The following is a 25,429-nucleotide window of genomic DNA, read 5'->3' on the forward strand; positions in this document are numbered from 1 at the left end:
ACAGCTGGCTATAACTTTATTGACAATTATATCCTTAAGACAGCTGGCTATAACTTTATTGACAATTATATCCTTAAAACTGATCATCTTTGGATAAGATAAATTCTACCTAAGTGTAATAGCTCATAGGTACATATTTTCTATATTGGACGACACCTGTTTTTGTCTAAGAGCATTAGTCTCCAGTTGTATCCCGTCAAAAGGACTTTTCAATGGCCTAAGTGCCTCAAGCAAAGTTCATTCTGTAAACCCAAAGCCTGCATTTCTCCCTGGGCCTCCTGGGTGGCTCAGTGGGTTGGGCATCCAACTTTGGCTCAGGTCCTGATCTCACCTCTCTTGAGTTCGAACCCCTCATTGGGTTCTTTGCTGACAGCTCAGAGCCTGGAGCCTGCTTTGGATTCTGTGTCTCCCTCTCTTTCTACCCCTTCCAGCTCATGCTCTGTTTCTTTCTCCTTCAAATATAAATAAACATCAAAAAAATATTTTAAGCCTACATTCTCCCAATAACAAGTCACTTGCTCGTATTTTTGCCTTGACTTAATAGTTACTATGTTAATAATAATATGTATTATTAACTATTATTAATTGTTAATAAGGCAGGGCAAAAAATACTACCAAATGTTTCACCTGTAAGTCATAGCGACTCTAGAGTCACACAAACCTACGTCCCCATTGCTACCTCTCAATAGATGTGTCCTTGTGCAGGTTATTAACTTCACTAACTTCAGTTTACTCATCTTCTTCAAAATGAAGATAACATTTTCTACTTCATAAAGTGAAAATAATTAAATGAAATAATGTCAGTGGAATGATATCTAGTACAATCATTGGTTTATATTAAGGATTCAGTAACTGGTAACTATTATTCATATTCTCTAATGAAAATCTCACCCACATTATTATTTGGTTTATTTGCTTTATTCTCCCGATTTAAGGCCTTCAGCAATTAAATTAAGTTCATAACACCAGGTTTCATAGCGATAGGCCATGCGGATTTGGGCTACATTTGTCTTCCGGATATCGTTTCCCATAGGGCCTTCCTCAAGGTAATTGTCGCCCAGGAACTTTGCTTTCTCCTGTAAGAGAAAAGAAAGGAGAATGATTGTTGTCTTTTTATCCTGATATAGACAGTAATTACATCTTCCACAAAGATCCCTTCCTTATATTACTTACTGACAAAAGGAAAACATAAACCAGTAAAAGCACTTATCCAATGCTTCAGTACACATGGTCTTCTGAGAAGTCAAATGTGTTTTATTTTCCTTGCCCAAAGGCATAGGCAGAGAGATAGAAGAATTCTTTCTAATCCCTGGCCATAGTATTTGCGTATGATTTGTGGGATAATTTTTCTACATGTGTTTCCCCAACTATCTTTTCATTACTCAGTTTCCAGATCCTATGCACAGAAGGACAGCCAGCCAAGAACAGGTCTACCTCATGAGAAATTCCACATTGCAGAACACTGTTTCTTGCCACTTCACACATATCGCAGGTACTCAGTTTGAACACTTGGGCAGCAATGGCGTATTCTTCCATTAGGGGCTCCTTAGGTTATTTATTTAAATGAGGCAAAAAAAGAAACAGAAAAAGAAAGAAAGAAAGAAAGAAAGAAAGAAAGAAAGAAAGAAAGAAAGAATATTAAAAAAAAATAACAAGCATCCAGCAGAAAAAGTATATTGAAACACCTTGATTTGACTGAAATTCTGGATGGAAAACAACAGTCCCTCCAAATATGCCTGTATTGCTCAAGATTCCATATGTGTACCTTGGTAAAGTGGAATTGCATCGGGTCATCTGTCGACAGTGAGATCATTAGTCCCTTCTGGAGGAAATCTAAAAGAGGATTTTTGGCATATTCTAGAAATAAGCTGTTGTTACTTAATGGCGACATGGCGATGGGAATCTGGGCTAAGAAGAACAAATACTGTAACACAGGACTCTGAAAAGGAAAAGCGAAAAAAATTATTTAAGGATGTTGAAAAAGGGATACAAATGAGAAATGTTATAACCACATGATCTGCAAGTTTTAGCTTTCAAAAGAATGATCATACGTTCTTTCAGTCCCTGAGGACAGACAAATAATCATTTTAAATGTAAATGCTATTTAGAATAAATGTATTTGGGATCATCAATTTTCAGTAGCCTTGAATCAAACTGAATGTTTGAGTTTTAGTTGCCTAAGGTACATGGTCTGTCTCGGGAAAAGACTTCACCTTGAAACATTTTTTTATCCCTCATAAGAAAGTTCTGACTCTCACAAGAGGTATTTGAAAACATGCTATAACAAGAAATCTGGCAAAAACTAGTTTAAGGTAAGCCAAGCACCTCTGAATTCTCCCTTGTCAGAGTTCTAAAATAGAAGTCGAAAGACCTGCATTAACTCATCTCTGCTGCTAACTGGTTAGGTAATCGTAAGCAGCTCCCTTTACTTGTCTGGCTTCTGTGAAATGAACTGTACTAAATAACCTCAAAAATCTTTTTTTGCTCTACTTTAATTTGATTCCAGTGTTGATAATGACTTGGGAGACAATGATACGGAAAAAATTATTCCTCTAGCTCCAATATAAAAGTTAATATTAGGAAGAGAGCCTCCAACTCACCTTCTTTAGATTCAGGCCATGAGAAATATTATCTGCTGTCATGAATGCTGTCATGAGATGGGTGAGAGCGCCCGCTTCCCCGCAGTGAGGTCGGAACAGGAAAGTATTCATGCCTCGTTCCCTAGGGAAAGGCAACTGCCATAGTTATCACAGGTGGCTGGCTAGGACCCGGCAGCAATTTGGGGCATGGAGTAATTTATAAGAAAATCTGGTAAGAAAAGAATTAACCCTCTGAAAGAGAGTGGGGCATCCAAAGGATTCGGTAAAACTGGCAATTCCAGGTCATGATCTTAACTCTTCCCGAACATAGCTTTCTGAAAAAAGAGGCAGCAGAGGATATGAGGGTAGGGAGGAAAGTCAAGATTTGATTACCTTCAGTTTCAACAGGAAATTTACCAATAGTACCATGTTGTCATTTCTCCTACTCACACTTGAGGGGGGAGATGTTTCCAGAAAACCCCGTTATAATATTCCTCTATTCTTTACCCAGGTATATCAAGAAGGGTGAAGTGTATGGAGTATGATAACAAATTGTGCAGTGATTAGTGAAAATTCCTAAACTTGCAAAGAAAGGAACTGTGAAAGTTGCTGAAGGCTCCAAAACATCCATTCCTGCTACTAAATAAAGAAAGAAACCGAAGAAAAAGACAAGGGAAAGAAATTTCTGATTCGGGCCAATTGAAAGCGTCCTAGCAGTGCAGTGCAGTGGCCCTTGACCACCCAAGGCGCCAATGTCTGAGCAAAAGAGGTGTGTCAAATAGAATCATCTCCTTCTAGCTCCAGTTCTGTCTACTTACTTTCTCAGGCTGTTGAGAACCGTGATGTTTGCATACATGTAGTAGGCATAGTAAGTGTAAGACGGATTCTTTTCCATGGTCCACTCCTGGGGCTTGGGACTCTTGGAGGAGAACATGTGGCCACTGTGTTTGGACTCATCATCCACACTGTCGAAGCCAGTAATCTGTCCGGAAAAGTAGGCCATGCAATGGGGTCAGTTCGACTACAGGATCCCAGTCCTCAGAAAACCTTTCAGCTCCCAAAGGCAAGGACCAAACGTCAGAGATAAGCACCAAAAATGAATCACAGCTTGTGGCAATACTAGCTCACGCACAGCAGTGAGAAGGCCCAAAGGCTCATGCTTACATGCTTAAGGAAGACACTGAGGTCTGGGTGAGCCTGGGGATTAATGGTGGCCTCAAACACTGGCATGAAAACATTCTCCAGCATCTTTCCGAAGTGTGGGAGGAAGTTCTTCGATCGGAACACATCGCTAAAGGCAAGAACGAAGAGAATTTAGGAGGAAAATAGTTTTAGTATTAATAGCCCCTGTGTGAAGGAATCAGAGGGCCAGATGCCATGTTCAGAAAAAGACTTAGCATGTCCATTCTAGGTCCACTCCGGTACACTCTTTTTGGCTACCCATAAAGAGGGATTCCGTTTAGATGAGGCATAGAGACATAAATTTCTTGCTGGACCAGTTGCCTCAATCTCTTCTACAAAACCTCTGTAGTAAAAATATTAACCTTCACAGCTAAATCCATATAGAAAATGAAGAGTATATATAGGAACTATGTCGCAAAAGATTGGGTGACTTATTTGTGGTATATAAGATGGTGAGCATGATACATTTATCGAGAACACTTCTGGAGCTCCTGGGGTGGCTCAAGTTGGTTGATTTCAGCTCAGGTCATGATCCCAGGGTAGTGGGATCGAGCCCCGTGTTGGGCTCCACACTCAGTGCAGAGCCTGCTTAGGATCCTCTCTCTCCCTCTGCCCCTCTCCCCAGATCTCACATGTGCGCTCTCTCACTCTCTCTGTCTCTCAAAACAGAAAAACAAAAACAAAAACACTTCTGATATGCTTTAGCCAGGGACAATCTAACGAACTAACTCTTATATAGCACTCAGCATATGGCCATCCACTCTTTTAAGTAGCCAGAAATATTAATTTAATCCTTATAACAACTCAGTATGTTAGCTACCATTACGACCCTATTTTTTAGTTAGTTTATTTTTAAGTAAGCTCTTCACCTAATGTGGGACTTGAACTCACAACTTGGAGATCAAGAGTCCCATGCTCTACTGACTAAGCCAACCAGATGCCCTCATTGTAAAGATGATGAAACAAAGGCAGAGAGCTCATGAAACTTGCCCAAGGTCACACTGCTAGTAAATAGTAAAACTGGGATTCAAATACAGCCAGTCTAGGTCCAAAGTCCATGCTCTTATCACACCTACTGCCTCTCTGCTTTAATGATATTAGACAGGAATTCCTACCCCAGTCAAAAAGTTACTTTTTTGGTTCAAGAAATAGGATAAAACTTTTGCATTGACAAGGGTGGGGGGCAGGGGCGGCATACAGAGGCAGGTGGCCAGAAAATATATAAACACTTAAGTTAGATAGAAGATCAATGATGCTGAGCATCCCCGAGGGTCATGAGTAATTATCAATGGTAATACTATTGATAAATACTCATTGGTTGTGGAGAACTTGAGCACTTGGAAATGAGACAATTGTCAGATGGTAGTAAAGGTTCTTTCTTTTTTTTTTAATGTTTATTCATTTTGAGACGGAGAGAGTGCAATGCAAGAGTGGGTGAGCAGGGGAGGGTCAGAGAGAGGGCAGGTAGTTGGAGAATTTCAAGCAGGCTCTGCGCTGTCAGCACAGAGCCTAACGTGGGGCTCGAACTCACAAACCGTGAGATCATGACCTGAACCGTAATTAAGAGTCAATCACTTAACCAACTGGGCCACGCCGGCATCCCGATAATAAAGGTTCTGATACAAGAAAGCTACATCCCAGTCCAGGTAAGCATGAGAAAGAATGACTGGACACAGAGAGAAAGACCAGGAGAAAGGGAAAGTATAGTAAAATGTACATAGTTCTCATCCTAGCTAAGTTTCAAATATTCTCAATAAGTTATTTTGTGATCTGCGTGAAGTCCCATGTTTTAAAAAACAAAACCCCAAAACTTGGTTAGAAAACTGAACTGAAATGATCTTCTAATTCCTGTCTTTGGTCAAGAGTGCTGAACCCAGATTGGACAAAACCAAGCACCCAGGACCCTGTTCTGAGCTCTGCTTTAACAAAGCTTTTTTTGTGTCTAGAGGCGCTACGTCTTTCTTGTTTGTGCAGAGAAGGCGAGGCAGGCGGGATGAAGTCAGGCTTTCGCGTCTCGGATGGGAAGGTACGTACTAGATCCTGGGGACCTGGATCAGCCAGGTCATGTTGCGGCAGTAGATGCGGTTACGGACGAACCAGGAGGACAGTTTGTGCCACTCATCAGGACTGCGGCCATAGATTGACAGGCGGGGCTCGGCGTGCTGGTACTTTGCCTCCACCAGGTCTGCACCTACCTCCTGCGAAGCCAACAAAGGAGTCCAAAGCCAGGAATTTCCACAAGTCCCTCAGGGGTCTAAATCTGTGGGGTCTAGGGAGAGGAAGTGGGTACCAAGAACAGGGGAAGCGTAAAAGGAGGTCAGAGGGAACCTATTCCTTAAGATCTAAGGAAATCGAGAGATGAGGGGAATCTAGTCAGGAAGAGACTGATAGTGATGGAGTCTAGAGAGTGAAAAAGTCCGAGAAAGGATGTTGAAATATCCAATCCAAGGGGCCTGCAAACGACACTCAGCTCTTTTTACACCCCCTACTTTCCAAAACACACATCTCCCAAGTCCACTGTGTCATTCCTGCATGCTAGAGCTCAGGCCATGAGACTGAAAGAGTCCTTAATCAGTCCCAAATCCACACCCTCAGCTTCTCTAGCCTTGGAATACAAGTCTTTTAAATCATTACAGTGGACACCTCTGAAGAAATTCTTGCATTCATATCTGTGGTGCTTCCCCAGGGATAGCACCCTTTCTCCTTCCTTTCCCTCCTTCCTTTCCTTCCCTCTCTTCCTCCTCCCTCTTCTCTTTTCTCCTTCCTTCTTTTCCTCCTTCTCTCCCTCCCCCTCCTCAAGAACCAAGCCAGGTACCATAGATCTGGTTGGTTCCTCCTCACCTTGATGATAGTGGCAAAATATTCCCCATCAATGTAATTGTCTGTCTTTAAGTAGAGGTCTCGTAGCTCACTTGCTCCTACAGGATTGTATTTGTCATTGAACTTATCAAAACGCTGGAAGGTCTGGCGTCCCTGAATCAGGAAACAGGAACACAAGTATATTATTATCAGAGCTGCTGGGACATGGAGAGCGAGGGAATGGCCACAAGGAACAGGGCCTGGGAACCGGGGGGAAGGGGGTGGGCTCCAAGAAAGGAATCTGGCACAGTTGACAATGAGTGAACCTCAAAATTGTCTGTGGGTGCTTTCAGTCAGCACGGTCAGCCAACACGGTTAAGAGGGCTCTGAGAAGTGGGAGGTTATAGGAGAATGGCATGTGCGGTTCTGAGTATGAGCATGAAGCTGACATCATCTTTTTCAACCTACAGCGTGAACATCCAGAGAATCAACCGTCAGGTCATAGGGATGCATCTTTAATTTGTCAAAAAGTTCCTTCAGGGTCAGATTTTTCTCCTTGCTGCTGTAGACCACTCTGTCAGCATCAATGTGGTAAGATTTCTTAATAAAGCGCAGCAGGTGCTTTTGGTTCATGCAAGCGGCTGCATGGATATGGGTGTCCACCTGTGTGTACATTCAGAGAAAGAAAACCAACAATCAGCCCTAGTCATGCTGCTCTGTTAGAGGCCATGGTGCCTGCAAACCCCATTGAGGCAAGAGAAAGGAATAAGTAGAGGGATGTGACCTGACATCCGGTGAAGGTGGCCCGGCAGGAAAGAACCAGCAGCACCTTTTTGTACCCTTTCGAGAATGTGAAAGTTTAGGGCAATGCAATTATAATGCCTATTTCTCTTGGATATCTGCCTATCCAATTAACTCTCTACCTTTGATCCACACAAAATTCTCGGGGACCATTCTCCACCCCTGAAATAAACTAGCTGCCACAGCTTTCAGCCCCAAAGGGAGAAAATCAAAATCATGTCAAAGCCATGACTGACACAGCGATGGAACTTATGAGTTAGATATTTAAAAAAAAAAAATTAATGTTTTATTTCTTTTTGAGAGAGAGGGAGAGGGAGACAGAGTGTGAGCAGGGGAGGGGCAGAGAGAGAGGGAGACACAGAATCTAAAGCAGGCTCTGGGCTCCAAGCTGTCAGCACAGAGCTCGAAGTGGGGCTTGAACTCACAAACCTCGAGATCATGACCCGAGCCAAAGTCAGATGTTTAACAGGCTGAGCCACCCAGGCGCCCCTGAGCTAGATATTCTTATGATTATAATTTTATAGCCTGGAGATTTGATAGATGAATTTGCCCAAGGTTATACAGGCAGCTGAGCCAGGATTTGGTCCTGAATCTTTGCTCGTATATTTTCTATCCTCACTTCTTTCAATCACTCAAATGGTCGGAACACATCTCAGAGGTGTTTCTAAGTTGATTCGTTTTCTACACTTATTAGCGCATCTGATGCCCACCGTCCTCTTGTGAGCTAGACTGAGAAGATATATTTTCCAATTTTACGAATGAGGAAACAAACTCAGAAATATTTAATCATCACCCGCTATATCTCAGAGTCAGGAAGTAGAAGAAAAAGGACTAGAAGAAAGATCTTCCAAAGCCTGGAATAGCAGTTTTTGAGATTTCGTTCGTTTTTGTTATTTTTGTGGTTCAGGATCATTATAATTTTTTGTGGCAAGAATGTGGTAAACCCTTCTGTGTAGAAAACAGTAGAAATGGCATTTTAACTTTCTAGAATAATTCATTTGCTCTCACTAAAAACAGTTTCTTTCTTGTCCCACTCAAGAGCTAACTGGGCTCCCGTTTTTGCCCAGCGCTGGCCCCTGAGCAGTGCCCACGTTTACCTTCCTGCAGTTATAAAAATCTCGGTGGGGGTTGTTCTTCAACTCCTTTAACTCGTCCATCTCGTTGAGCATCTCATGGACCTGGAACTTGGAAGACAGGAACTTCAGGCGCCGGTGGGTGTAGGTCTTACTGTGGAAAATTAAATCACATAATTCTGAATCATTCAGACACTTAAGGAAAACAGACACAGTTTCAAAACCATCAGGACCCTTATTACCCATAGGAAGCAATTATTGAAACAAACATTTCAGTTTGCAGTTAATCTCACTTGAGAAGTATTGGGCTCCAGGGGCTCAATCTTTTCATCCATGTTGGACAGAATAGTGAGGGAAGACTTGGGAAGGCATTTAACAGCCCCGGGGAGACAGCGTTGCTCAAGGCTAAGGGTCCTGGCTTTAGGGATGGCAGATGCAGACTTGAATCTCAGGGAGCTGTGTGACTTTGGGAGATTATTTAACTCATCAGAGTCTCCGCTTACAAAACGGCAATTATAAAACTACCCACCTGGCAGAATGCTTGTGAGGAGATGGGAAATAATGTACCTGAAGGGCTTAACAGTGTTTGAACATTGTAAGCACTTGGTAAATACTCATTCTTACTAAGAGCAGTGTTAGTACTCGTGGTGGTAGCATCACTAAACACTCACACAGGTCCTTGGGCAATTAAAGCAAGCAAAAAATTCATATCATCTAAGAAGGTGTCCATATCGAGATAAGGAAGTGGCTTAGGTTCATCTTTGCTGGCTGCTGCTTCATTAGGATAGACGTGAACCACACCGTCCTTCATTTTGAGGTGATAACCCAGGTTTTCCGGGAGGTTATCTGTTTGGAAGGGATCTTCTCCGTTCTTCGCAGGAGGGGTAAAGACTTTCTCAATGAAACACAGAGTAATATATCAGGAAATAAGACAAATGACCACATGCAAATAACCAAAATATGAAATGCTGTAAGATCTCATTTGTTTGGAATCCTGTACGTCATAAGTTATAATTATTTACCCAGAGCTAAGCTAAAGCTTATTTTTACGTTATTTTTCTTTCTTTTCTTTTCTTTATTATTATTTTTTTATATTTTTATTTTTGAGAGAGAGAGAGACACAGAGGGTGAGCAGGGGAGGGGCAGAGAGAGAGGGAGACACAGAATCCGAAGCAGGCTCCAGGCTCTGAGCTGTCAGCACAGAGCCCAATGCGGGGCTCCAACCCTTAAACTGCGAGTTCATGACCTGAGCTGAAGGCGGACGCTTAACCCACTGAGCCACCCAGGCGCTCCTACATTATTTTTCAAAGCTGACCAAATTAGTAGTTTAAAATAACTATAAGATTTTATCTAGTGTAAGAATGATTTTCAAGTCCTTTAGAAGTACTGTTTACATGATTGATACACTACTTACCAATAATTTTATTTACTAAAGTAGCTTATCAAAGGCTTCCTGTTTAGAACATTTTATTAGCTTATGAGATATTTGCATAGAAATAAAATCAAACTACAGTTGAAAAGTAGAATTTGCATTGTGTCCTTAATAAAACCAACCTCTCTAGAAGTCTTAATTTAGAGTGGTTATTTTCAAAAAACTTTATTTTTTAGAGCAGTTTAAAATATTTTTTAAATGTTTATTTATTCTTGAGAGAGAGAGAGAGAGAGAGAGAGAGAAAGACAGAGCACAAGCGGGGGAGGGGCAGAGAGAGAGGGAAACACAGAATCTGAAATAGGCTCCAGGCTCTGAGCTGTCAGCGCAGGGCCTGACACAGGGCTCAAACCCACAAACTGGGAGATCATGACCTGAGCAGAAGTCAGACGCTTAACCAACTGAGCCACCCAGGTGTCCCTAGAGCAGTTTTAAGTTCATAGCAAAATTGAGCATCAAATACACAGTTCCCATATACTCACTGCTACTCCCGCACAGGCACTGCCTTCCCCACTATCCCCACCCTCCACCAGAGGGTACATTTGGTTCAACTGATGAACATAACTGACATGTTGTAATCACCCAAAGTCCATACTTTAACTTAGGGTTCACTCTTGGGGTTGTACATTATATAGGTTTGGACAAATGTACAATGACATGTATCCACTCTTAGAGTATCATACAAATGGTCTCACTGCCCTAAAGACCCTTTGTGCTCCATCTAGACTGGTTTTAATATAAGTGGAAATATAAAATAAAGTCTTACTAGAAGAATTCCAGTTCTTATTGTAATTATAACATACTATTCACCTTCTAAAGCACCTACAAAGGAATGAGAAGGGATTTTGTGGGTAAATGCCCCCTTCTTTCCAGTGCTAACAGTTTCAACCTAAGAAAGCCAGGAAGAAATTCTACGTTGTCATGGCCTTTAAAGCGCTTAACCTTCTACTTTCAACAAGTAAGTGCCCAAGGCAGCAGAAAAGTCTCCAGTTTGCCAGTGATGACTCACAACCACAGTGGGAAAAATAATATGGGAAGAAAAAAGTCATGCATTTTCTATTCAAAACTAGGAGACAAGGAACACGAAAGAAGTGAAACAGTATTTTGCTATGTCGAGTATTAATTTTTTGAATCTTTATACTTGAACATAATAGAGAGATAAAGCACAATTTAGAAGAAGCAAAGACAAAACAAATATCTTAATGACAGTATTATAGAAAAGAGGTAAACCGATTTTATGTATCGCCAAACAGGATACATGTTTACTCTGATTTTAATATTAAAAGGAATTATAGAGAAGAAGTTACAGAACTGGAAAGCTTTAATGACATAACAATTTGCAAGTTCAAAAACCCTTAATATTTGTCTCCCTTGAAATCTCAAACCTAGAAGTATACTCCAGAAGATGTCGAGCAACTGCACAAAGATGTTTCTCTAACGCTGTTCATTGCAACCTTAATGGAAATCAATTTTTAAAAGTCGGAAATCTAAATGCCTAAAAATGAGAATTGGTTAAATAAAACATGATACAGTTATACAATAGAAATCTGAGAAGTTCTATAAATCTGATTATTTAAAAACATGTGCTTCACTTCATATAAGGCAGAAAGTAAAAAGTGAGAGACGGAAATGAAGTACTATGGAAAGTCAAAACATATAGTTTAGTGTTCTCCAGAGGTTAGAGGAAGGAAGGAAACGATAGCATCTGGGCTGCACGTCAAAGGGTGAGGTTGCATCTGGACATATGGACATACAGTGAAAAAAGTGAAGGGCAGTCCAGGCACAGGGAACAGCATGACAACAGTACAGGGGCAGGAAAGTGCTGAACCAAACGGCAGACAGGAAACACTTCCGACCAGAACAAAGGTGGAGTAGATAAGGTAAGTTTATAAATAGGTTGAGAATCTAGTTAGAAGACCAGCTGGTGGCAGGCCTTGAATGCCAGGCTAAAGACTGGACTCAATTTGGAAGGTAATGGGAGCGATTAAAGGTTTGTGATAGGAGAGGGATATGTTCAGATCTGTGTTTTAATAACTGGCACCTAAGTGAATCTCACCAACAGACAGTGAGATTAGAATTTAACAGAATGGGTCAGAAACTATGATAATAGCCTAGACAAGGTGAAAGATAGACCTAAATTAGGGTTTGGGGAATAGCAAAGAGGGGAGATTTTGAGAGGTATTGTATGGAATTAATTATGTGATTGTGCACGTGGGCAGGAGAGAGAATGGAGCCAAAGACGACTATGATATTTTTAGACTGGCTTACTTAGATAGTAGTCCCTCCTTATCCATAGGAGACATGTTCCACCACCCCCAGTGGATGCCTGAAACTGTGGATAGCACTGAACCCTGTATAGACTGTCTTTTCCTATGTATATACCTATGTGTATATATATATATATATATATATATGTATATACATAGGTATATATATATATATATGTATATATATATATATATATACATATATATATATATACCTATGTATATTCCTATGTATATACCTATACATACCTATTAATGGGCCACTGGTCTATCAACTTACATGTTTAATTTATAAATTAGGCACAGTAAGAAATTAACAACTACAACTAATAATAAAATAGATCAATAATAACAACATACTGTAATAAAAATTGGGAGGGGCGCCTGGGTGGCTCAGTTGGTTAAGTGTCTGACTTCAGCTCAGGTCATGATCTCATGGTTCACGAGTTCAAGCCCTTGTGCTGACAGCTCAGAGCCTGGAGCCTGCTTTGGATTCTGTGTCTCCCTTTCTCTCTGCCCCTCCCCTGCTCACACTCTCTTTCTCTCAAAAATAAAAATAAACATTAAAAAAAATTATTTTTAATTGAACATGGTCTCTCTCGAAATATCTTATTGCCCTAAACTCACCTTTCCTCTTGTGATGATGTGAGATGATAAAAGTCCTATGTGACATGAAATGAGGTGAATAAAGTAGGCCTTGTGAGGTAGCAGTAGGCCACTGACCTCTTTTTTTTTTTTTTTTTTTTTAAGTAGGCTTCATGCCCAGTGCAGAGCTCAACTTGGGGCTTGAACTCACAACCCTGAGATCAAGAACTGAGCTGAGAGCACCTGGGTGGCTCAGTGTGTTAAGAGTCCAACTTCGGCTCAGGTCATGACCTCACGGTTCATGAGTTCGAGCCCCACATCAGACTCTCTGCTGTCACCACAGATCCCACTTTACATCCTCTGTCCCCCACCTGCCCCCCGCTCCTCCCCCACTCTCTCTCTCTCTCTCTCAAAGTAAATAAACTTAAAAAAAAAAAGACATGAGCTGAGATCAAGAACTGGATGCTTAACCGACTAAGCCACCTGAACTCCTCAGGCCACTGCTGACCTTCTGACAATAAATCAAGAGGACCATCTATGTATGGACCTCGGTTGACGGCAGGCAACTGAAACTGAAGAAAGCCAAATCACGGAATGGTGGTGGGGGGAGACTACTGTAATTTAGGGACATACTTAATATTGAGTAGTTAAACCAAAAGATCTATTTCATATGCTGCATAAGAAAATTACTTCTGACGTACCTGGGTAGAAGCTCTCGTTTGCTACCCAAGCCTCACCATCGATGTTCCGCAAGTACTTGGAAGGGGTTTTAGGGAATCTCTGAAATGACTTCTGCATGTACTTCTCCCGTATGCACAGTGCCCTGTACAGACCTTTGCAAACCATTTCAAAGTCTTCAACTGTCACCTGCCAAGAAAGTGTTAGACCATCGGCGTCACTCCTGTGAAAATGCAAGAAGTGGATTGTCTTGGGTATGCCCCTGCTCTCTCCTGGGTGTTGTAGCCCGTGCTGAGCCCACCTGCTCATGTGGCTGCTCTCTTACGTGACTTGGGCCCTGGGTCTTCCTCCAGGAGCAGGTCCTGAAGTTTCTTGCCCTCTTTCATTTCTACTAAAACTCACCTGGTCTACAAGTCTTTCCTGACAGTCTTGTGTTTGTTTGGTGTTTGCTAGAAAGCAGTGATTATCTAGTGAGTGTGATTAAAAGAACCCATTCTAACATAGAAAATACCTTCTTCCTTCCAGGTTTTACATACGGGCTTCTGAAGACGGTATCTCAACTGAAAGACCATGTGACTCTAATTTGAGAATTCAAACCACTTTCTGGTCAGTGGGGGAAATATGTGGGGATGAATAAGGTGTCACACATCCCTCAAACCCTATCATGCATGCCCTGCCTTCTGTCGTTATGGATGGATCAGAACATCATCTTATGATAAGTTATCATTCCTTTGGATGGTTTTAAAGAGAACTTAATCTGTGGCTAAAAATGGAGACATTCTAGAATAAAATTTTCTCAGAACTGCCGGAAATTTCCTAAGCTGGTCTGTCTCCCATGCCCCATCACTGACTCCGGGCTGGGGACGGCATGCCCAAAGAGTTATAACTTGAAATCACTGAATGATCGTCATCAGAGCCCAAAGATTTTCTGGGACCAATGTAAGCTTGTTCCGAATGTTTGAGGCCTGGATGTTGATCCTAACCAGTTGAACTCTTTTTAAAGTCTTGCTGACCTTGGCTGAGAGATTCTGGCACAGGTGCTGGAACTAGAGGTCTGCTTCTAATGGCATGCTTGTTCTTTTGCCACCTAATGGGCCACCGGTCTATCTTCTCCAGGATAAGAGCTGGATCTTATTCACCGTGGTGTCCTCAGCATTTGTCACACAATGCGTAGCACACGGTAGGTGCTCAATAAGAATTGATTACATGGAGTCAACTGATTATCAGGGATTGATGTCCTTGGAAACTTAGTCCTGATCCCCCTACCTCTCTGTTCAGTTACAAGGTGAGAACAGATGGGGGCACAGAATACAACCAGCTGACTATTGCTCAGCAGCTCAGCCACATTCAGCCAACACGCCTGGTTCTTCAAAGACTCCATGTCATGGTTTCAGGTGCCCTCCAGCTTTCAGAGGAGAAACAGCTACTCCCTGACTTCTGTGAACCTTTTCCTTCCTCCCATCCTCTTTCTTTTTGTTTGTGTTTGTTTCTACCAGGCACAAGCGGTATCAACTTTGCCTCTTAGTTTTTATGTTTTTTTGAACTCCGGCGTTCTCCAAACGGCAGCTCAATTGAACATCTCCTTTCAGTCATTTATAATCTAAAATGCCTGCCATTTGCAGTCATGTCATCACACAGAAAGTGAATAAACAAGAATTGTGTTTGTTTCCTTGCTCTGTCCCTTTTTAAATATCTTGGGACTGACCCTAAGTGGGTCAGTTACATGAGAAGGGGGCTTAGGATTGGTCATTAAAACTATATTTGGAGCATAGACTGATAGCTACACATCAGTTTCACCAATATGATGCTGATTCTGCAAGTTCATGTGACAGAGATTTATTAATTGCCCAACTGTCCTGGACAGGACAGGAAGGTCAAGTTGTTTGTGACAGGAGTTTACTATCCCTGTGGCATAACTAGAGTCTATTCCAGGCAATAATCTACCGTGTAAGCATCTGCAATGAAATTGGAGATGACCGTTGGTCAAAAAAAAAAACAATAGCCCCGTTAGAATCTTCTAGGCTCTCTCTCATCTTTCTTCTTTTCTCTGGTCTCTCCACTCTTCTTTTCTCATCTCCCTCTCTTTCTTCCAAGCTGTTTTCTTGGATTGGTTTATGCTACCTGAAGCCCTTGTCTCTATTCTAGGGCTGCCCAGGATCCATCTTTTCCCAAGAGCCCCCTGTGCCTCCTCGAGGCTCCCTGTCTTGTCTTGCGATATCCTCAGTGAGATTAGCCCACCAGGTGCTCTCTTGTTTCTTGTGCCAAAATTTGTCTAGTGTATTCTGTAACACACACACTGCATTCCACTACATACTGTCCATGTGCAAGCAAATGGAATAGAGAAGGATAGATCATGTGGGATGATAAAACAAAACAGAAATCTAAGTCATGGCAAATCAGTATTGAAATGCAATAATGAAGTACAGCAAAGGACAAGTGAACTAACACCTTCCTCAGAAGGAAAGGCAAGAAGGTAGGGAAGCTGAAACAATCAAGCTGTGTCTTCCCAGCAGCGACATTTGAGGGGAAAAAGAGCAACTCACCCCTGAGGCATAATCGCCAGTGATCTGCACTCTCTGAAAATCAGGCACGGTCTGGTAGGTTGGAGATGAAGAAATGTATTCATCGATATGGGACAGTTTAGTGGAAGATGCTTCACTTTGTGGAATGGACAAATTAACGGTCTTCCGTCCATGGAAACGCTTTTTTCTGGGTTTGAAACACAAAAATAAAAGAACTTAACTTGGTCCTCATTGGGAGTTTCGTTGTGATAGATTGGTGTTTCACTATCCAATTTCATTTTGAGGACAAAAAGTGCAAATTAAAATGTCAGCTGGCTGTCAGAAACAGGATCCAACCATATGGGAAGAGGGATCACATGACCGTATTCCCTTCTTCCCGGTATCCTTTGGGACCGTTGGCCTTTGGGAACATACGAGAAGGCTTTCAGCATGACCTTATTCTTCGCTGGCAGTCCACTCCTAGCAGATGGGCAGTCTGGGAACCACAACAAGCACAGGCTATGTCAGTTATTACCTGTGTTGTTTTCTGCTTGTTCTGAAACTCTGTGAGCTTCTGTTGCCCCCTATGAAAAAAAATAGTGTAATAATGCCTACCTTAAAGAAATTCTGTGAGATTTAGTGTACGGAGTTTATAAGTTGCTTAGTCAATATTAGTTCCTTAGATCAACAAGTATTTATTGAGTTTCTGCTTTGACCCAAGACTTACGTTAGGTCCTATGGGGCATGCTGAACAAGGGGGATCGCTGTTCTTTCCTTAAAGACAAAATAAAGAGGATGGCCAGGGCAGGAAGGCAGAAATGGAGTGTTGTATCCCTGGGGCCTGGAGGAGGTCAGACTGGCCTGAGGGCTATATTCATATCAGATAGCACAATGCGAAGGTTGGCTAAAAATGAACTCTGAAGATGAGGCTCTTGAGTTCTGGTTTCCGTACCCATTGTGTGTAAGTTGAGTGTGTGCCCAGCAGCCATCAGCCTACCTTGGTTTGGAACAATTGCACAGGAGCTCATGTCCTCTTGCTTGGGCAGATAGGGAGGCTTCAACTAAAGGAAGATGTGCATGAGCACAGGATGTCTACTCTTTTCTTCTTTTTAGTCGTTGCTAACTTTGCCCTAGCTTACACAGTGCGGGGGTGGGGGGTATAGGTGAAAGGGAAGAATTTTTAGCTCTGGCAGAGTTCCTGCTCCAAGTTGAACCATCATTCAGACAGACTGAACCAGCTGCCCTGACAATTCTCCTTCCTGTGTCCCAGTGTCCCAACATTCCCTTACACCACTTACCTCCTGCCTTCTGTGGAGGTGGACATGGCCTCCAGTTGGAATATGTGTGCTCGCATCTCATGATGAGAAATTGGACAGATTTCATCCACATCAAAAGGGGAAATCTCCTGACGGCCTCCCTCATCTTTGACTTCAGAGGCAAATACTTTTTCAGCCAAGCTACGTATTTCATCATCAATTTCTAAAAGAGGTTTTCATGGATTAGTATTCAAGCCCTTTCTCAGAAGTCATCAGAGAGTTCCTGCTATGTGTGAGGCACAGTGCTAAGGACTGACCTGGGTGCGTGGCTCCCCTATACTCTAACCAGTGCCCCAGAAGCATGTCAAAGCTCAGTGCCGCTCTACTGTCTCTTTAGAGGTTTCTGTGTGGGTAGCTTGGAAATCCATTCTCAGAAACACAGGTCAGATTCTTGCAGCACATTTCAGGAGGTCCTAAAGGTGGGATTGGTCTCTTGAAGGATTAGCACTTAATGTAAGATCACCTGTTTCTGGCAGGGCTAAGTCTGATTTCATAGTAACCATGCAGCATAATCTTTCTCATTAGACTGGTGGAGTATTTCCGATGGCTGTGAAGGTGTGAATAGGATTGTTGGTCTTCGGAGCTTTTCTTTCTAGAAAGATCGTAGTGATCTAGGTAGTTTTGAGAAATAAACGTGTACTTTGGGCCTTTCTTCCTCATAAGACAGATACTGTGTTTCTCTCACACATTATTTCAAATCCTGACAACTTGATGATATGCTGGTATGTGGGAGAAGGGGGCCATTGAAAGTTACTACCCAGTGTTGGGAGTCCCACTTCTTGTGGACATGTGGCTTTTCATAACGAATGGCCCTTACTTTTACATGCCTTAATATTCCCATCCTTTGTTTTTAAGTTTATTTTAAGTAATCTCTACACCCAACGTGGGGCTTAAACTCACAATCCCAAGATCAAGAGTCACATACTCTTCCGACTGAGGCACCCTTAATATTCCCATTCTTAGAATAGGTGGAGGGGTGACGTTTAGTTTGGCAATGAATAACCCCAAGACTCTCCGGATGTAAGGGAACTAATTTCATCATACAGCGTAGTAATGGCCATCAAGTATCTGCTCTTCTGTTAAGTTCCACTGCATTTTCCACATACCCAATTGTTTTCATCTGAATAGTCATTACTTCTAATACTTCTAAAATCTCTTCATATTTCCAGAAAAGAGCAGGTAGCAAATAATGAGAATGGCAAAGAGTTAGCTATTTGGAACAACAGAAGACAGAACACTCTTCAAATGATGACAGAGCAAACTGCGTGCAAAGAGAAAGATCCCCTCATTGCTGCCCCATCAGTGTCCTTACAGATCTCCCAAATGCCACATTTTCGATTTTGACTTGAGTAAGTGCATGTGTTCAAATCCTTGTTCTGCACTTACCGACACCTTCACCTTCCTCTGTCTTAGTTTCCTCATCTGTAAAGTGGGAATACTAGTACCTACCAAAACTCACTCATGAGGCTGTTGTGGTAATAATGTACAGGGAAATACTTTACAGACAACAAAGCACCAGAACAAACTGAATGATGCAATTTGGTAGCGTTGGTCAGACAGATATTTGGTATTTGGGGTTAGTTTGGGGCTATTAAGGAAATGATAAATGATATGACTTAGTATAGGCTAAAGCGTACATTGGAAATGATAGTAATTAAATCATAACTTCATCACCACTGTCAGGTCAGCCTATTTTCAAAACCTGGCTTATCACAAAAGAATAACAGAAACCCACTGTATTGCTGAACTTCATGCATCTGTCTGCCTCATTAAACTCAAGCTCTTCCTGAAACTGAAGACTGTCTTTGGATGCTATGGAGTAGTTCTTTGACAAGTACCACACTCCACAAAGGACCAAATGGGACTCTAAATAGATATGTTTGATGGCCTGAGAATGCCTCCCCACCCCACTACCAACTGATCCCCAGAGATTAGTATCATTCCTCCAGGAATGCAAGCAAGCACATGCACCTCAAGGATGAATGGCAAGCAGAAGTTAGAAGAGGCTTCATGCACCATGAAACACAAATGAAAAGGGGCTAGTTGGTTATGATGATGATGAGGACAAGGATGCAACTGGCTTGTCATGATGGGTCTGTGACAATGCTGCTGGAGGCCTCAGGAAGGACGGCATGGAAATGGATGCTCAGAAACCAAATCCTACTTGCTTGAGATCTGGCTTGTCCGGAACAAACAGTCATTACCTAGGACTGCACGTATCCATTTGTTTCATAGTTTTAAATGTTATTGTTTTTACTGGGTTCCATCTCCCTAAGCCACTAGAGGTGATTGAAAAGTTAGAAACTCTACTCTAAGATGTGGTTTGCATGATGCCCCCAAATTACATGGTTGATATTTCCTTCCACTGAATCAACCAGTTGTTTTGACTTCATGCAACCACAGCTGAAATTTGACTCCTCATTCAAGAGCTCTGCCTTTCAAAAATATTTCAGGGAGTGGCGATGATTGTGGGAAAGAAAGAGTGAAACTGGTATTTCAAAAGATGAGTGGATAAGATTTGGTGACAGTTCTGAATTCAGGGAGTAAAGGAGAGATGAGTCCCTTGTGTTTGTATAGCTAATTGTTGGGTTCTTTTTTCAGCATATTACATTTGAGATAATGGAGCACCTGAGTGGAAATGTCTGGACGACAGGACGTCTTCATTTACATGCGGAGTAGACACAAGAATACAAACAAGTGGTAAAAAGATGAAGCAGAGTGAACACTGAACTAGGAGTGAGGAAAAGTGTCTGTGACAGCTGGGTGGCCTTGGGGAAACCACATAATCACAAGGAGCCTCAGTGTTCATCATCATAACAAGAGAATGCTAATAATAATAATGTCAACTTCAGAGCATTGCCATAAAGGTTAAACAAGAAATCCTTTAAAAATGACACAGTGCTATATAGAAGTTGGGGATTATTACTATTAACATGGGAAGTGCAAGGCTCTTGAGAAGAGGAATGTCATGCTGGCTTCTTCACTCAACGCTGAGATCCAGAAGAGCATGCTTATTTCCCAGCAGTGCTTTATTGATGGGTAGAAAAGACAGGTCGTAGGTGTTTCATCTGCCACGTCTCATCTCCTCTATGCCTCTCCGAGGCAGACCTACCTACTATCAGTCAGCCTAAGGACAAGTCTAATTTGAAACATAACTTAAAGTTCCAGTTTTATCTGGAGTGAGATTTTATTTGGCCCGGTCACAGAAATTTACCATGAAATGTTTTGCTTTGGAGTTGAGGATTTCCTAAGGCAAGACTCAATAGGCCCCGCTGGCTAACCTATATCTAAAGAATACTATTTTATTTTAAAACATCAGATGAACGCCCCTCTGATGTTCTCTTTAAAAAATGGATTTGGTTGTTTTTTTTTTGGCGGGGGGGGGGGAGTCCAGAAAATCCATGAGTTCATTTGCTATGCTATGGGATATCTATGGTTATTATTAATCTTTGTTGGCTTTCAATGGTATCATTTAATAAACACTGCTGGAAAATACTCATGTTTCTGAATTAATGAATAGTACTATTTTTTCATTGATACTTTGGCAAATGGCAGGAAAAATTGTCCAAAATACTCACGTTTTTCTTTAGCTGTTTGAAGTAAAATAAAACAAGATAAAATATATAAACAACTTTCAGAAATCATAGTGGCTGTTAATCTGTGCTTTGGGATAGAAATGTGTAGATTGGTACAAGAAATGGGGGAGGTGGAATGTGTTATTACAGCTCATTCTTCCATTCACCTACAATTTGCTGTCATCGGAAAACTCTGGGAATGTGGTCATTACACACCCCTTTCTTTTCTTTCCCTTTCTAATATGGCTCCTTAAATTTATGTTTATAATCGTAAAGAGGTACGCTTTGTAAAATGTGATGTTAAAGACATCTGCTCTAGAGAAATGGAAACTCTCATACGATGCTGGTTTCAGCCAAACTGAAGGAGCCCATTTGGTAAGCAATTTAGCAACACCTACCAAACAGCCATTTCTGACAATCTACCCTACTGATTTCCATTCTTAAAAATGGCAAAAACTTTATGTACAAATACTGTCGTCAGAATACAATTTTACTTACCCAACTGTAAAGAACCTAAGGGATTAGTTAAGAAGATTTGAATATTACCCAGCCATTTAAAATGATGTTTAGGAAGAGTTTAGAATACCACGATAAACGATTAAGTCATAATGTTAAGGGAAAAAAAAGGCAGGCTATAAAGTGACATGTATTATATAATCACAGCTATGTTTTTTACAAATTCCTTAAAGTTGCATAGAAAATAGATTGAAAAGAAAAACACTAACATGTGAAAAGTGGTATCTTTGGATGATGGGACTGTGGTTGTTTTTTTCTTAGTACTGTTCTCCTAAATTTCTTGTGTTCTCTAAATGAGTGTTATTACTTTTATGTTCAGTGGAATTTCTCTTTCTTGTTTCACAGGAGGTATGTATTTCCTTCCTAATGAAAAAGACTTAGTATGATTCTAAAAATTATTATGTGTACAAACCTGGATCGTGAGCCATCAAAATACACAGATGGGGTTAACATTTCCATCACGCTTGTGATTTTCAACTAACACTATAGCTAGAGACGTTGTATAGGACACTGCTGTGAACTCTAACAGGCACAGGCTTTGTTTAGACTAGCAGAGTAGATTTTAAATATCTTCCACCGTTTTCTCCTGGGATCATCAAAGATGCTACCACATGATACAGTTTTAGAAAATTATCTCCCTTCCAAAACTAAGAAGAAGAAAAAATCCTTGAAAATCTTGTCTTGCTTCTTCCTGAAAAGTATAATTAAGTGGTACTCTGAACCCTAAATAAAGGATTGTCAAAGCTGACATGATATACTCAAAGGAATGGCTGCATTTAAAAGAATTGAGCTCTCAAAACACTTTTGCACACCTACCTGGAAGTTTCAACAGAGGCATTGTTGCCGGGGTCCTTGATTCTAGGATAGCACAGTAGAAAGGAGGAGAGAGGAGGCTGTGGGGATGACTGCCTGACACTATAAAATACCCTGACATTCATTTTATGATTTTGCTTTGCATCTGTAATCTGATCCTTCTCTGCTAAAAAGAGAGAGATGAGTTTTAGACCTATTTATAGCTTTAGGCAATTGACAGAGAAAAACAGGTGAAGCTTTCAGTCTTTACCCTGGGATTTCAGAAAAGATATGTGCTAGGTCAGGAATTGCATTTCAGTACTTTCTAAATCTTCCTATGCATCGGATTCTCCTCAGGTGTAGTTTTCTTACATGATTTTACCAGTGATGATTAGTTTTCACCCTGGTGAAATACAGCAAAGTCTTATAGGCTCTGGATGTCAAAGTCCTCAGGATTTCAGTCATGAGAACAGCTTGCTGAGTTTGATGTATATGCTGGTGTATTCATCAAGTTCTCTCCACACACACACACACACACACACACACACACAGGCACACACATGTGTGTGCACATGCACACACCTACACTTTCATTAGAAATATGCTATATTTCTGACTTCACTCATATGAGGACTTTAAGATACAAAACAGATGAACATAAGGTAAGGGAAGCAAAAATAATATAAAAACAGAGATGGGGACAAAACAGAAAAGACTCTTAAATATGGAGAACAAACAGAGGGTTGCTGGAGGGGTTGTTGGAGGGGGATGGGCTAAATGGATAAGGGGCATTAAGGGATCTACTCCTGAAATCATTGTTGTACTATATGCTAACTTAGATGTAAATTAAAAAAATAAATTAAATACAAATTTTAAAAATAAGTAAAAAAAAAAAAAGAAGAAGAAGAAGAAATGGGCTATGTTTAACAGAAATCCCCTTGACAGAATTTATTTAATGAATTAGGTAGTAAACTTACTTCAAATCTTAGAGAAACTAAACTTCCATCTTGAGTGCTCATTTACCCCTCCTTTGTATATTGTTATAAAAAGAATGATATCTTCCTTTTATATAACATTTTATAGTATATAAAGCATTTTTCAGACATTATCTTTTGGATCCTAATTACAATCCTATAAGTACTTTATCCCTGCTTCCCAAATGAGAAAACTAAGGCTCTGAAAAGTGAAGTATCCTGCCCGAAGGCTTTCTACTCATAAATGGCAAAACTAAGACCCTCTGGACCAAAGTCTTAGGATCTTTCGACAATAACAGAGAGTCTTTGCTGTGGCTAATTATGTGATAATTACTGTTAGGCAAAGAAAGTATTTCTGAGATTCAGCAGAGTTTATCAGTTGTAACAGTTTATATTAAAGACAGTAGCACACGGGGCGCCTGGGTGGCGCAGTCGGTTAAGCGTCCGACTTCAGCCAGGTCACGATCTCGCAGTCCGTGGGTTCGAGCCCCGCGTCGGGCTCTGGGCTGATGGCTCAGAGCCTGGAGCCTGTTTCCGATTCTGTGTCTCCCTCTCTCTCTGCCCCTCCCCCGTTCATGCTCTGTCTCTCTCTGTCCCAAAAATAAATAAACGTTGAAAAAAAAAAAATTAAAAAAAAAAAAAAAAACAGCACAAGTTGGAGCTTCAGATTACAACAGAATTATGGATGTAGACTGAATAATCTTTTCACTATTAACTGTTTCCTATGGAAAATTGGAACAAGCCTTTTTGTTGGCAAAACTGAATAGTTTGCTGCCTACATTTTTGGCGATCGCCTCCTTTTCATCAGCAACATGAAAACACATTTACAATGGTGTTACTGAACCAAAACATTTGTTCATTCCTTTCCAACTTTTTTGGTGATATTTCCACCTGGGTTTCCCAGGGGTCTCTACAAATTGATATATCTAAACTAAACATTTCCTTCCCCAATCTTCCTTCCTCTTTAGCAATCCTTATCTTTATATGTTATCCTTCAATTTTCCCCTTCCATTTGTGGCAGATACCCTAGCTATCTACTCAAAAGTCATTTTCCCTTTTTTTTTTTCTTATTAATAAAGCCCTTTTTAGTTTGGGCACTAACGTACTCAGCCGAAATCAACTGTGTTTGCTAAACCTCCAAGCAGCTAGACGTGGCCATGAAGTACAGTCTGACCAATGGGATATAAACAGAATTGCTGGGTGCCATGTCTATAAAACCCCTTTTAGAAGACATCATCTTAGCTGGCATACGTTCTGCTTTTTTGCCAGTCTTCTTCTTCCTCTCTGGAATAAAAAATATATATATCTGGGTGAGTGCAAATCAACCATTGTTGTAACACAAGTGATGAGCAGGACAAAAGCCACATGTGAAGAAATACCTGAGCAGAAGAAAAGAGCCAGGGTCCCTGAAGATATCCTCAAGTCGCCATATTAGCCCTGGACTGCCCCCTGCAGGCTTTCTAAAACAGATGACCCCCAAACAGCGCTGGAGTTAGGGTTACTGACATCCTTCTCGCTGCCCCCTCGTATGGTCGAAAATCCACATGTAACTTTTGACTCCCCCCAAACTTAACTACTAATAGCCTACTACAGACCAGAAGCCTTACTGATGACATAAACAGTTGATTAACACATATTTTGCATGTCATATATTGTATACTGTATTTTTATAATAGAGTAAGCTAAAGAAGAGAAAACCATAAGGAAAATACATTTATACTACAGTATTTATATAAAAAAAATCTGTGTATAAGTGGATGTGGCAGTTTTAATCCATGTTGTTCAAGGCTTGTATGTAAGAAAAATAAATTTGTTTTAGAAATTGGTTACTCAGGTTTTTTGGTTATTAGCAGCTACTGCAATTTTCATAAATCATTAGTCACCTCAAATTCAGTTGATTGCAATAGATTCTTAATTATTTTCACTGCCTCCAAATCATATTGCAAAATACTTCCAGATGAAATCTTTTTAAAACATCACTTTGAGGGGCTCCTGGGTGGCTCAGTTGGTTAGTTGTCTGACTCTTGACTTTGACTCAGGTCATTATCTCATGGTTCATGAGATAGAGCCCCAAGTCAGGGTCTATGCTGACAGCAAGGGTCCTACTTGGGATTCTCCCTTTGCCCCTCCTCCGCTCACATGCATCCATGCACTCTCTCTTGCTCCTTCTCAAAAATAAATAAACATAAAAAAATAAAACACCACTATATTCTCCATTTTTTTTAATGTTTATTTATTTATTTTTTTTTTTATTTTTTTTTTTTTAAATTTTTTTTTAACGTTTATTTATTTTTGAGACAGAGAGAGACAGAGCATGAACGGGGGAGGGGCAGAGAGAGAGGGAGACACAGAATCGGAAACA

General features: G+C 40.9%; 1 protein-coding gene and 1 long non-coding RNA gene across 2 annotated transcripts; one reads left to right on the top strand and one right to left on the bottom strand.

The window, feature by feature from the left end:
* Positions 1 to 911: 911 nt before the first annotated feature.
* AMPD1 (adenosine monophosphate deaminase 1) lies at positions 912 to 22,209 on the bottom strand. The gene is made up of 16 exons (XM_030327560.1): positions 22,118 to 22,209; positions 20,789 to 20,800; positions 17,193 to 17,373; positions 15,937 to 16,102; positions 13,417 to 13,582; positions 9,106 to 9,325; positions 8,459 to 8,588; positions 7,029 to 7,223; positions 6,603 to 6,734; positions 5,796 to 5,959; positions 3,744 to 3,870; positions 3,398 to 3,561; positions 2,601 to 2,721; positions 1,766 to 1,939; positions 1,435 to 1,545; positions 912 to 1,076 (listed from the first exon to the last, which is right to left on the bottom strand). Exons 1-16 carry the CDS (start codon positions 22,137 to 22,139, stop codon positions 918 to 920), a joined length of 2,244 nt encoding a protein of 747 aa, XP_030183420.1. The 5' UTR covers positions 22,140 to 22,209; the 3' UTR covers positions 912 to 917.
* On the top strand, positions 1,051 to 20,807 carry LOC115521997. Its single transcript, XR_003971221.2, has 4 exons — positions 1,051 to 1,492; positions 3,091 to 3,348; positions 13,919 to 14,573; positions 19,812 to 20,807. It is a non-coding gene; the product is annotated as an uncharacterized LOC115521997 (long non-coding RNA).
* Positions 22,210 to 25,429: the final 3,220 nt, after the last annotated feature.

Source organism: Lynx canadensis, chromosome C1 (assembly GCF_007474595.2).
Source record: "Lynx canadensis isolate LIC74 chromosome C1, mLynCan4.pri.v2, whole genome shotgun sequence".
NCBI lineage: Eukaryota > Metazoa > Chordata > Mammalia > Carnivora > Felidae > Lynx > Lynx canadensis.